The sequence below is a fragment of the Chroicocephalus ridibundus genome, chromosome 4, assembly GCF_963924245.1.
Source record: "Chroicocephalus ridibundus chromosome 4, bChrRid1.1, whole genome shotgun sequence".
Lineage (NCBI taxonomy): Eukaryota > Metazoa > Chordata > Aves > Charadriiformes > Laridae > Chroicocephalus > Chroicocephalus ridibundus.
The window spans coordinates 74,290,115-74,304,236 of NC_086287.1; the positions used below are offsets into that span (position 1 = coordinate 74,290,115).

The 14,122-nt window shown below is 45.4% G+C and overlaps 1 protein-coding gene across 1 annotated transcript in view; it reads right to left on the minus strand.

Annotated features, from left to right (window-relative positions):
- SF3B3 (splicing factor 3b subunit 3) overlaps positions 1-14,122 on the minus strand; it is a 30,524-nt gene that overhangs the window by 7,977 nt on the left and 8,425 nt on the right. The window contains exons 10-19 of the mRNA XM_063334155.1: positions 13,974-14,069; positions 13,368-13,440; positions 7,746-7,897; positions 7,170-7,325; positions 6,602-6,757; positions 5,758-5,901; positions 4,034-4,156; positions 2,401-2,555; positions 1,084-1,258; positions 251-456 (exon numbers count right to left, since the gene is read on the minus strand). Of these exons, the coding sequence (XP_063190225.1) occupies positions 251-456; positions 1,084-1,258; positions 2,401-2,555; positions 4,034-4,156; positions 5,758-5,901; positions 6,602-6,757; positions 7,170-7,325; positions 7,746-7,897; positions 13,368-13,440; positions 13,974-14,069 (1,436 nt within the window). The remainder of the gene's footprint in view (positions 1-250; positions 457-1,083; positions 1,259-2,400; positions 2,556-4,033; positions 4,157-5,757; positions 5,902-6,601; positions 6,758-7,169; positions 7,326-7,745; positions 7,898-13,367; positions 13,441-13,973; positions 14,070-14,122) is intronic.

The following is a 14,122-nucleotide window of genomic DNA, read 5'->3' on the forward strand; positions in this document are numbered from 1 at the left end:
TGTCACATGAAGACAGATCGGGGTGGGAAGGGAAGGAAAGGCAAGACAAAAGCTTTAAGCATGTGGAAATCACTTCTGGAATTTCAAGCCAGTCTCCTGATAATATGCTGCATCTGGATTTCAACTCAGTAACAGCTGAGCAAAAAAGAAGGAAATAAACCACAGAATCACAGAATCTTCATGGTTGGAAAGGACCACATAAGACTCATCACAAGCAGAGATTCTTGCTGCTTCTGGCAATGCTCCTTACCTGAAGGCAGCTTCGTTCTGCTCTAGCTGGACCAGATCTAATGTGTTGCCCTGGATGGGGTTCATCACCCTGATAACAGAGGCCCACTGTCCATTCCCTGCCTTGGGAGCACCAAAGATGGACTCAGGAAGATTCTCGTTCAGAAAGGCTGCAGCCATCTCTGCAGCCAACTCCCTCTCATCTTCACCCGCAGCCTCCACCATTTCCTACGGCACATTAAAGGACAGGAGAAAAGAACAGCTCAGTGGGTTTCCTTTCCAGTCATGCTGATGCTCTGCATAGAATATAGCCTCCCTGTTTCCCCTAAGCCCAGGTGTTCCAGGGCAAGGTACTGCCTGTGAAGACATAAAAGCCATCAAATCCCAAAGCTTCCACCCACCCTGAGCTTAGTCCCAAGGGAGCCTCTGCAGCTCAGAGGACAGCAGCATCAGCTCTGCCCTCTCCCAAGGGGCAGTTGTCTCGGGAGCTATTTCTCCAAATCAACAACTCTGGAAACAACAGTGAGAAGAAAATAACCCGCTGCAATCCAAACAAGCAAATCCAATCAAGCAGTCCCAGAAAACCCAGAAAATGGTGTTACAGAAGCATGATTGTCCTCCAATACGTGGTTCTTAAAGGCTGCCATAACAACATACAAATAAAGGAGCATTGGGAAGTAGGGTATTCTGCTGAAATTTGCATTTTGAGGCAAATCTTTGCTCCCTTCAGCCCCTGCATTCACACAAAAACTTGCAGGCAATGGCAGCCAGGAACTAGTGAGCAGGGAGGATTTCCAGCTGCAGAAGTCACCTCTGGGGAACAGATGAGTGCACCTATCCCCCCACCCCAATTACCTCAGCCATTTGCTGCTTTCTCTGTGCCTTGGTGGCCTCAGTGTAAGCGTTGTGGTCTGTCTCAATGATGATCAGGTTGTTGCTCTCTGGGTGAATGACAAATTTTCGGGGTGTGTACTGCAACGGGAAGGCAACCTGGTTGAAGACTGCCCCCAGCTTCTCCAGTGCCAAAATCCTGGGGGACAGAGACGTGTGTTAAGCAAGGTCTGAAAGCAACTGTCCAAGAGAACACGACTGGAGTTGAGATTTACATCTGTGAAATTGGCTAGTGCTGGAGAGGAGCAGCACCTTTCTTGGGCCAGACAGCAACTAGCAAACAGCTCCAGAGAGAGGGGCAAAACCAGCATCCTAAATGGGAGTTTATGCAGTGGGACGGGTGGGCTCTGCAGCACCCCTGACTCGAGGGCTCTCACTGTCCCAGAGCGCGTTCCGAGTGCCTGTCCCTTTTGGATTGGCTTCTGCAGTGCTGAAACAAGTCTATCCCAAGAGGAACAAAGAGCGCACGGGAGATGCAAAGTGCACATTTGGGGAACACATCACCTGAATCTAAACGTGACACAGACTTTGACACGTAATCAAATGCTCCTCAGAGGCACTTTAGTTAACAGAGTATGAAAAATGCAATGCCAAGTCTTTCTTCCTGTGACTTGCCAGCTGAAATGCCAGTTCTTCTGGCATTTGGTGACTAAAAACCACAAGTCTCTCCAGAAAGAATGACTCCTTTAACAGCAATGAATGCTGTAATATTTCAATGAGGACAGATATGAAAAAAGTGCCTGTTCAAGTGCATAAAGCAGAGCTCCTGAATTTGTGTTCCCCTATTATTTTCATGTATCTTTTTAATATCTAAGCTGAACTTTAAAAAGCCAACAAAAACACCCCCTGTCATGCCTCTGATTTCTTAAATCATGTGGCTTATTTTCTGCAAAGTAACCAATTCAGATCACAAACCACAAGATTCTAATACACAACAGGTTCACATTTATTAAAGGCTTCCCTCCTCTCTAAGGACTGGAGAATTTAAGGATAACTTGAACTACATTTGTTGTTAAAAAAGCTGGAAGATACAAATCAGAGCAGTGCACCCTATTTCTTTTTGACAGCAAACTATCCTTGTATTCCATTTGTTTTCTGAAATCCGTGCAAGTGTTTCTATCAAATCATTATCCATAATCAATTAACCTTAAAAAAACCCCTTAATTCTTAAGGTAAGTCTCTTTACCTCTTTCCTTTTGAATGTCTAGTGGGAATTCACCACCCCTCCCTCTGCCTGGCAACCTGGCCCAGGAGCGTTTGTTTTCCCCCATGGGTTCTTACCTCAATGTGTTTGTGGAGATGGCTACAATGCCCTCTGGGCACTGCTCAGAAGCAAAACCAGACGCAAACTCCAGTGTCTCATAAGACAAGGGAGTCAGGTGGAAACGCGACTGATAGGAATAACTGAGCCAGGAACGGCTTGACATGGCCAGCACCTGGGTAACACAGACAACAAATTTATTAGGGCTGGGGATGGAGACAAGCTCACTCCTTGCAACTTGAATGGATGTACAGTGCCAGACTCTGACCCACTACAACAACTGAATTCTTGCGGGTGGACTCCACCCAGTTCAGAGCATATCTTCAGAGATACTGCTTGCTTTCAAGAGACAGTTTTATCTCAAAATTGCGTATGGCACGAAGCGGAACTTTAAAGCACCATCAAGACAATGAATACTCAAATTAAGGTGCAATAAAAACTGTTATCTGTAAAAGCCAAGATCAACAAATACTTTCATATCTCTTTTTTTTTTCCTTTTCTTTAAACAATAGCATGTTCTAATGGGAACAGGTCTTTTAAAATAAATATTTACTGCTTTGTCACAATCCAAATGCTGTAGCACTCTAAGTGAAATTTACTTAAAATAATCAGTAGCCAATTTTCAATCAAGTTAAGGGAAACAAAGGAAGCAGATAGACTTCTAAACTCTTCAGCCTGATACATTTGGCTAAATCAATTTCAGGGCAACTTTACTTTCTGCCTGAGCAACAAAAACTGGAAGTACACTGAAACACTTACAGGCTACTCCAAGCCCATCGCTGACTGGCCATAAGCAGTATGTTTTTTCTCCCCATATTGTGAGACAAGGAACCAAGACTGGTCTCAAAGTAGAAAAGCACTCAGCTGTTCTAGAAGCATTCTCTGCCAGAGCTGCAAAGCACCTCATCTCCGAGTTACAGCCAGCAGAGCAGCAGGAGCAAGTTAAAGAGATTCACCCAGTGTACCATAACATTAGAGCAGAGCTCAGATTCCCAGATCCAGCCCCCTACGCTGACCGGCAATATTTCTCAACTCTGAAGGTATCATCCAAAAATGAGTCAAGGAGGGGGTGGCTGATCTCCCCAGTGCCACATCAAAAATGCTGGAAATGGCACTTCTGATGAAACACATTCTTCCCTCTATGCCAAATCCTGCAAATATTTTCCTTGAACCATGCATGGCAGCTGTCCAGGCCCTGGCCCAGCCATTCTCAACATGCACAGGGACGGTCATCAACTGCATCAGGCAGTCAAGGGGTAAGATTTCTTTCTGCATGGGGCTCTTTCTGTCCCTGCGCATTAAGGCAGGCGAGATTTTTCAGTGTCTCTAAGCCCAAGAATCTGCTCAGAGCTTTCCAGACCTGCTGCAAAAAGAGCCTATGGGTCAGATAAGTCCTAGTTCAAAGAAGGCAGGGCAGCACTACACATTACTTCCTAATAAATAAGGGGAATACCAAGAAGAACAGGGCTGTTTGTAAAAGAACAAGCTGTGAGCCAGGCAGCTCCACAATGAAGTCATTCGACTACCCACCCTTACCCAGAGGGTCCTGCTGTGCTGCAAGGATGCTTCCCCACCCTGCCCACCAGTAAGGAAAACCGGGATGCTGCGCCTGGGGACTGGATCTGCACCCCTCTGAGAGCTCGCCTCACTTACCGCCTCTTGGCCTTGCATTCGCACTCGGAAGAGTTTCACAGGCCGCGAGCCAAGGTATCTGGTCCTGGTATCAGAAAGGTCGCCAGTAACAGGATCCAGGACAGTTCGCAGCAGTACACCATTCTTGACATCAGCAAACCAAAACGTTAGGTCAGGATTACAGATAAGGAATAACAAGCTACAGCCATTACTCAAAACAGACTCAATTTCTGAAGAATTAAGTGTTTGTTTTCCCAGCTTCCAGTACAATTCCCTTCTACAACCACACTCTATCTAAATTGGCTCTTAGTATTAAAAAGCATAGCTCCTGCATGCTCCTGTAGGGCAGAAAGGAATTACCGTAAAACAAACAAACAAACCACACAGCCCCCACCCCCAAACAAAAAAAAGACCAAGAAGTTTGGTGCATCACACAAGCCATGAAAAACCTGAGGGATGATTCCAGATCCTAATCCCTCTTGGTACAGAGCATCTGCCCAAAGACCCAAGCTGCTTACAAGAAGCTTGCATTCTGACAGCAAACTCGAGGCATGAGAAAGAACCTAGAGTGCTCTGATTATTTTTACCACATGTTGAATTGTCAAAACAACATTTTTTGGTCAAAGATCACAGAGTCAGTACTGGATGCAACAAAAAAAGCTGTGCAACAGCAGAGTTATTAGAGCAGAGCCTGTGGCTGTGGGCAGTTACTTCTTTGATACTCTGCCCTACAGGCAGTTTTTAAAGAACTGCCCAACAACATTTCACCCAGAATTCTTTTTTAGAACATGCCCTCTTTCTGGAAGAGGAAAAGCACAATTTGTCCTACATGAAGCCGTGTCTTTTAACTAGTTTTAAGTCTAGGAATGGATGGGGAAACTTGCGCCTCTACTAAGTCACACAGTGAACCCCCCAGTGCCAGTTGCTAAACATGTTATAATAAAGAGGGAACAGTAAGGTTTTGTGTTGTGCTGCACAGTAACACAGAATCACAGAACGGTAGGGGTTGGAAGGGACCTCTGGAGATCATCCCGTCCAACCCCCTGCCAGAGCAGAGTCACCCACAGCAGGTGGCACAGGAACGCCTCCAGGCGGGGCTGGAATGTCTCCAGAGACGGAGACTCCACCACCTCTCTGGGCAGCCTGTGCCACCCTCACAGGAAAGAAGTTCCTCCTCATGTTGAGGTGGAACTTCCCATGCTCAAGTTGGTGCCCGTTACCCCTTGTCCTGTTGCTGGGCACCACTGAAAAGAGCCTGGCCCCATCCTCCTGACAGCCACCCTATAAGTGTTTAATAAGATTCCCCCTCAGTCGTCTTTTTTCCAGACTGAACAGCCCCGAGTCCCTCAGCCTTTCCTCATCAGAGAGGTGTTCCAGTCCCCTCAGCATCTTGGCAGCCCTTTGCTGTCCCCTCTCCAGCAGTTCCCTGTCCTTCTTGAACCGGGGAGCCCAGAACTGGACACAGCACTCCAGATGCGGCCTCCCCAGGGCAGAGCAGAGGGGGAGGATGACCTCCCTCCACCTGCTGGCCACACTCTTCTTGATGCCCCCCAGGATGCCATTGGCCTTCTTGGCCACAGGGGCCCATTGCTGGCTCATGGTCACCCTGTTGTCCACCAGGGACTCCCAGGTCTCTTTCCACAGAGCTGCTCTCCAGCAGCTATTACAAGGCTATTACAGCAATCCATCTCGCAAGCCAAAGCTCACCAAGAAAGGCCTGTCAGAACCAGGCAGGCATCTCTCACCTGCAGTCCAATGTTCAAGTACAGAAAGCCAATGGAGCCCCTCTCCCCCAGCTCGTCCTGCTTCTCTGTGCCACCCATCTCCACAATGCACAGCGACTCGGGCTGGGCAGGAAGGGCCTGCATACTCAGCGGCTGTAAGCAATCCTGTGGGAGAGCAAAAAGAGGCACCACACCAGTCAGCAAGGCTTGGCATGGCAAGAGGGGATTCAAGCTCCATCTAAGGATCTTAAAGATGCCCTTTTAAATCTCCATAAAGAAGTATTCAGCACAGGAAAAAAAAAAAAAGAAAAAAGTCACAATAGACGCTGGCTCTGTGGATTTTGGCAAGCAGGAGCGGCAGCAGCCCTGGGGTTTGGAGAAGATAAACTGGATCCTTCCAAATTATTCTAGCACAGTTTGCAGCTATTTAGCATAGAGAGACCTAAGCAAAGTTTATGTTACTTCAGCCATCCTTCAAACATTCATCTGTTGCAGGTAGAGGAATGACAATACTGGTTTGTTCCTGACCTGCTTGCAGAATAAGTCTGCTTTACTACAGGTATAAACAGTGAGATGGGAGAAAAAAAAACAAACCCCAAAACAACAAAAGAAGAAAATACTTCCATATCTCATCAGCTGAACTTCCAGGCATGGGTGAGACTAGATCAAACAAGGGAATCTGTTACAGGTTAGGATCAAGGGCCATACGTCCTCCCAACCAGCAGAGAAAAGCCATGCAAGCTATTCATTCCTGGTCATCCATCTGAATACGGAAAGACAGCTTGGACAGACAGAGCCCACCTCTGGAGTACCACTCTCAACGTTTCAAGCCAATGGAAAAGGCACAAACAGCACAGCTACTCACTGAAGGGTCAAGGGAAATAATTCTGACAGTGTTGTCCACCAGCCCAACAGCGAGGAACCGGGAGCGCTGCTCCCCAGGGGGAACATTGGCCAGGCTCATGCAAACGACGTCGGCCGACATCTCCTTTCTCTCTGTATACTCATTCAGCTGTCCTGACTGAGAAAGAAAAAACACATTATTAAGAGCCAGCAGGGCAAACCAACACCAAAAAAACCTCTCCACACCTTCCCCACTAACCTTTTTTTTTTTTTTTTTTAAGACAGTGATTTGGATTTTTCCGTTTGTTTTTTTGTAAACGATTTCTTTACAGCCTTATTTCAGCTACAACAGGAAGAACCAGAATAGCAACAGGATAAGTACACAATCTCCATCTTCAGTTATGAACTTCAGAGACTTTAATTAGCCATTAAATCATCTTAAACACAGTCCAGGTATGCAGACCTATCGTTTTAGAACGATGCTTCACTACAGCATCCTTTTCTGCAGGTTCTGATCAAGGATCACTCTCTGACACACCCCATACTCCACCTTGCTCTTCCAAAATCATTCACAACATTAACACACATACCGGGTCCATCTCAAAGTAAACCAGTTCTCCTCCAGTCAGTGCTATCACTACTTGTCTCTGGTTCACAGCACATTTTACAATGGTTTTCTTCCCTGGTGTCTTCCATTCATTTACTCTCTTATCTGCTCGGATGTGCCGGATCCCATCTGGATAAACCTGAAGGAAAAAAAGAAAAGCCACATCAATTCTGTATTTACCGTCCCTTCACAACTCCCATCTCACTGGTGGTTCTGACACAGAAAAAGCCAAAGGCAAGTACCACTCCTGGCAGCAGTGATCCGTTAGCTATGCAACGGGCTGCACTAGCACAACGCCACTCGCCAGCTGGAAGCATTGCATCTTTGAACTACAGCAAGGAACTACAGTACAGCACACACTGAAGGAGATATGGACCATCTTCAGCTGGTCCAGTTTCACTTAATGAGATATAAAATGGGAAAGGCTGAATAAGTGTCATTCTCTGCCAATCCACACCTTTAGATGTGACATACGTTGCACTGCTGTAGAAACCACAGCCGTGCAGCAAGCGGAGAGTGGCAGACATACACAGACATGTCAGAAGCAGCTTTCCATTACCTGCACCAAAGCATCATCACCAAGAAGAGAGCAGGACAAGGTAGGTGTAGTACCCAGGAATCCAGAGTCAGTCACTTCTTCTACAGTCTCTCCGATAGACAGCACCAGGGTGGCATTTACGAAGGACACGATGATATAGGCATCAAATTCATCTGGTCAAGGGAGACAGGGAAAAAAGGGTGCCGATTAAATAAATGCAAGGCTTCCCAACAAAATTAGCAGTCTGACAGATGTCTAGCAGTTACTCTTCAGCAGAATTCCTGTGATAATTACATCTGCTGGCCGTATTATGCAAGTTCGTTCTAGGACACACTGTCCAAAAGCCAGCCACTGCTAGACTCCAAACAATGTAAGACTGAGCCAGGGATCAAATGATGATGATCCAGAGTCAATTCATGACACTGTATTCTGGCAAGCAAGACTCCTGCCTACGTTCTTCAAAGACAGCACAAATCTAGAAGCCTTTAAGACATTTGCCCCACCTCAGACGAGGAGCTGAATCCAGATTTAATGCCCAAAGTCAAACGAAATGCTCTATTCCAATAATCCGCACACATGGAACCCATCTGCAGAAACCACCCCACGGATGCTGCACACAGGAGGTTGCAGGACCACGTCTCTATCTAGCATCCATGTAACTAAAAAGGCTGCAGAGAACGATTAGGGTGCACTGCAGCAGAGGAGCCCAGGATTAGCCTGCTCTACCCTCAGCCAGAAGCACAACTGGCTTGAATTCACACAGCCACCCATACAGTCTCCTGGGATGAGAAACAATTACGTTTTTAAGACAGAGCAAATATTGACCTTTACTTCTACTGGAATAAGTGACAGGCACGCAACTATTATCTCTGGTACTTTCTGAGGAATGCAAATGAACAGCAGTAAACTGGGGCATTCCCTTTGCCCAGTCCTACTACCAGTGTTTCCCACAAAGTTTCCCTATTTCCAGATGAGCTCTTCAGACTATATTCGTTAGCATAGCTGTTCCACCTCCAAGAACTGGTAGTAGGACTGGGCAAAGGGAATGCCCCAGTTTACTGCTGTTCATTTGCATTCCTCAGAAAGTGATAAGCATTAAAGAGGGGGAGAGTACAGTCATTAAAACAGACTAACAAAAGCAACCGAAACAATGAAGTCTGTTGGGAAACGGAGCCAGGAGCCTCAGTGGAGAAATAAGACTGCCTCAGAGAAGCAACTCCACTTCTGCTGCCATTGTCATGCAAGCGCTATTTCTTTAAAAGAAAAAAAAATAATCCCCATTTTAACCCAACTCAACCCAGTGCTCAGACTTATGCACCACAGCACAAGACAATTAGCAGAAGTGAGGGTGTAAAAGAGCTGTCACAGTTTTGGCCCTTGAGCAGAGTTTCTCCATAATTTGCAAATGTGATAGACATGGAGAAGTGGCTAATGACTCTCTAAGCAGAGACAGAAAACAGAAAACTCTCACTGGGATGAATACAGGATGCCAGCAAATACCATGCAGCAGCTTAAAGAAACTGAACTGGCTTAACTGCAACAAATGCTTCAGGAACTGATCCTTGTCTTATCCACCCTGTTTAGACGGAGGCGCTGCCAAACCTGCTGTGTCACGTTTATAACAAAGTTCTTACATATGGCTGAAAATATGCAAGTGAAAAAAAACCATCATTCTTCTCTCCAACATCTGGTACACAGACCACAGCTCTGATCAAACCGAAGAGCTTTGTATAATTAAAGCAATTCCAGCAGCGGTCTGTGGCATAAACTCCGTTACTACTCTATTAAGTGGTCACAGCCTATAACCTCCAACATGCTCCCAAAACCCACAAACAGGAGCGGGTCCACTTGGGGAAATGAGAAAACAAGAACTGAAACCGTACACAGAACCTGGTCAGTAACATAAACTATTTAAACACTTGGCTTAACCGGAGAATTTCTTTAATGTTAACAGCAGATGGTAAGAGTTCGGTAAGACGTACACCATTACACACTGGTTATTTTCTACACTAAATAGCAGCCTCTCCTACAAACTCGCATGAGTTGTTCAACACCAGAAGTCTACAAGAATTCCTCGATCGCTTTAAACGGAGATTCTAGCAGTTCACAGGCTAAGCATTTAATTCATAAATATCCTGTAGACAGGATGTTCTAAAAATTCCATTTCAAAGACTATCGTTGCTTTCCAAACTTCTTGAGAGCTGCTGCCTTCCTCCCTGGGGGCTGTCATTCTCATGATAAACCACCGTGTCCCTGCTGGAGGCTTAACCATGTGATTTGGAGCAGGACAAAGAACTCCCATTTGAAAGCAAAACAGATTCCCTTAGTCCTACTCTACACCAAAACTCATTCCTACCTCTTAATACTTTTTTAGCTCTTTCTTTTCGCTGGCTTACAGTTATATTAGAGCATGCCTTTAAGTCTGTGTCAATAATAGTGACAAGTGCATTTTTGCTTGAAGTCCAGTAGTGTTGCTTAATGCCTCTCTGCTGGAGCTTTTGAAATAAAGGGTTTGATTTACCAGAATGAAGTCTGTGAATAGGACGTATTCATCTAGATTCAAACAATACAATTTTGGTTTAGAAAATATAGCAGCCTAGTTGAAATTAAGAGGACTAAATCCCCGGGGCACACTGAGAAGTATTCTCATTTAGAAAAAGAAGAGATCTACAGATTTTAATATGAAAAGATATCTACTTAGCTGCGCACAATCCCAAGCATAACATCAGGCTGCCCAGAGTTCTAAACAGATAAGACATTATTTTGTATGCGGACACAAGACTTTAGAGATGCTTATTACTGTTCTAATTGCTCCAGTTAGCTCCTTTCAGTGAGTAATGGAGACATTTTAATGACTCTGAAGAACCACAGCTGGACTCAGCCTCCTGTGCCTTCATTACAAGTTTTCTGCAGCTTCATGCACACGTCACAACCCATTACGAAAACATCACATCTCAGTCCATGAACTCTATGCTACTGTCCTTTTTGTTATTTGTCATGGATTCGGTTTGAGTTAGTCCACAAGAATTCCATTCCTATACGTCAGTCCACGCCTGATATAGTTTTTTCACACTCCACAGCATCTGAATTTGCACTGATGCAAACGTAGTCACCAGTAGCTCAGGGGAGTTCAGTGAAAAAAACCGTGAGCAGTCACAAAATTCAGGATTATTCTCACTTAAACAGTACTGATGGGATGACAGCGCATTTTCCTGAGCTTCTGTTTACTACTGCATGGAGACTCCGCAGCTGTGACTCACTGCACATTGCTTTTCATGCGAGAGCGCCAGGCAGGGAATGCAGACTGTTAGGTCTCAGCTCACATCTACCACCACAGTGAAGCGCAGAGCCATCTAGCTCCCCAGACCTCGATATTTAACTGCAAGAGAGGATTTGGTGCAAATCCCATCCACTTCTGTCTGGATGGGCAGACGCATTCCATAACCACAGGGCATTCCCATGCCAGCAATACCTATGAGTGCTTCAAGCACACTCAATCATTTCCTCTTGGAGGTCTGTACAAAGCAGCTGGGAGCCAATCCTCACTCTAGAAGGGAGCTAAAAACATCCCTGAAATGTGCACCTCTGATTTTAGCAAGAACTGACCATTCTGCAGAGACACAGTCTATTATTTTGTTCTCCAAAAGACTTAAGATGGATAGGGAGTTGCTTTCTACTCCTCAGCTCCTGAACCACACAGGCAGCAATCTCCACCTACACACCAGCTTCTAGAATTCATTTACTGAAAAGCTTAGCATAAAAGTAACCCCATAATTTTGGGATTCTGTGTGGTTAACCTGCGGGATGGTACAGCAGCCCCTAGCAGTAGGTACACACCTGTGGTGATCAGCACCTCCACCACCAGCCACCTGTGGAAGAAAAAAAGAGGCTTGGTATTGGTAGTGTGTATCACCACGTACCAGCCAAGGTTAGTATTTGCTTTGAAGGCCGCAAACCTGGATGTATCTTACAGGGACCTTGCAGCAGGCGCATGCTGTGGCATCGAGGCAGAGCCAGGCAGCCCGACACTGCAAAATGAACACTCAAAAAACAGCACTTGGGCCGTTTCAAGATTGGATACGTGTCTGAAAAGGTTCTGCAGTCTTTCTGATTAAAACCCACTAAAACAGTTTCTGAATTCAAAGAGTTGTAACCTGGGGATAATGTTAAACTGTATTCAAAAACGCAGCATGGTTCAGAACAGCTACAGGTTCCAGCCTTTGTGAAATCAAGAAGATCTTCGTGCTGGAACCTGGATAACTTGGAAGGAAGGAAATAAAGAGGCCGCGAAACTGGTCTGTTTCATGTAGGTTAGCAATGGTCCTCCATCTCCTGAAAAGTCAAAGTCATCCCCTGGAACCCCAAGAGAAAAGGTTTTAAAACTGTAAGGTGATGTCAGAAGCCTCCATTTCTCAGAGGGAGCAAACATTACAAACTCCTTTTCCAAAAGGCAGGAGCAAACGCTTGTGTCTAACAAACTGGAATGTCTCTTAAGAAAAGCACATATTTTTGACAGGAACTATGGAAATACTTTCCTTCTGACCCTTTTATTTCTGGAGAACATGAAGGCACTTCGTGCTCAAAACTCCTTCCGTGCTGCTGAGGCAGTACATGAGTCTCAGAACACAAGCACAGGAATTGACGGCAAGCCTCAGATGGCAAGGTAAACTCCACAGCAATGTCTGAAATTCCCACAGGATTACTGGCTCCCTGGAAGACACACTACTCTGTGATTGCTTAAAAACAAGATACCATGTCACCACAGCAGGCTAAGGTCTCCACTGCAACAACCTGACATTTCTATATCCAGTGCATAAACTTGTGGGAAGTCTTTGCGAGATTTATACAAAGCAATGCCTTGGAAATCATCACAGAGACTGTCAATACCCAGAATTTATTAATTTCAGGCTCTTTAGGTGTTTCTGAGGCACTCTGTTCTCACCCCCAAGACAAAGGCTAACATTTCCTCTTGTACTTTAGTAAGGCAAACCCATTATTTCAGATCAGGGAAAAAAACCCCAGGCCCACAATCCAGTACATTCTGCCAATTTCAAATCTTGACCTTCCTGGAATCAGCAGCTTCCCATACACTGCTGGGTTTTTGAATAGGCAGGGTGTCCTAACCCAAATAGACTGTTTTCTTTGCAGATACGCATAGAGGGAAGTAATAAAATACAGACACTGTTGCTGATTTATCTGCTTTGTTCCGTAATTTGTATCCCAGTCTCTCACAAAGAGCTGATTACTGTAGTTGTCAACACGCATATAAAGGACAGTGAGTATGCTCCAACAAAAAGCATAATCATTGCCTGCTGATGTCGGAGCAAGAACTTATGGGAAGTGGGAAAGGATGAGAAGTTCAGTAGCTTCAGGCTGCAAACGTACAGCTGATGCAGCATATTGGGTGACGGATGCAGCTGCAGGCAGGTGCTTCTTTGTCAAAGGGAAGCATGACAATTCTAGGGGACCAGAGGGTGGCTTCTAAGTACAAACAGGTGGCTAATGATTCAAAACATAACTTCTGGGGATGGCACACAACCATCATGCAGCACCCCTCCTACCTCCTCAGACAGAAAAACAAAAAAACCGCAACAAACAAAACACACCGGGAACATCCCTGTGCTTTAGGAAAATACCGCATACCTTCAACATGTCTCCTCACGGTCCATACAGCATTGGGGTTACCAGGCAGCTCTGAGACGGCCATTTCAGAAACCTAAACGTAAACAGGAACAAGATTCTTTCGCAAACAGATGTTTAGACTTACCACAGTAAGCCACGAAAACCACCAGCAGTTTTTAAGCTTTCCCACAACCAGGCAGAAAAGCTAGTAATTCCCAATTCTGATGCTCTCTCCCCATGCCAGATGTGCTACAGGGTAGAATACATTCAGCAATAATACGGCAACATTAGAAGTCTGGATGATCAACTTTAAAACAAGGTCACCTGCCCCCAACAAAGAGATCAGCAGCAGCTGGCAAAGACACCAGGAACATTCCAGCTCAATACACTCAAGTATGAGAAGAGACAAAATGCAGGTGGCTGGAGTCAACTTAATAAAAAGCCTTTGAGGTTTTTATGAATAAACAGCCCAACCCTTCAATTTCCAAGACGCAAGCCTAGAAAAAGTTGCTCTCTCCCAATTACAGCAAAAGAAGAATCCCTTCATTTCAGCAACCCTTATTTTAAGGATTTCCTCTCACTGTCCTCGCCTCCCAAGCTATTCTTCTGAAATGCTGTAGGTCTTACCTCAAGCCCATGCCTTAGAACCCTCAGAGATGACCGGGGCCCCCGACCACAAGCCACATACAACTGGGGTGTGTCTTCATTGGCCAAATCCGCTATCTGCATGGAGAAATAGTGTCAAACAATATCTGCAGGAAGTGAAAATAAAACCA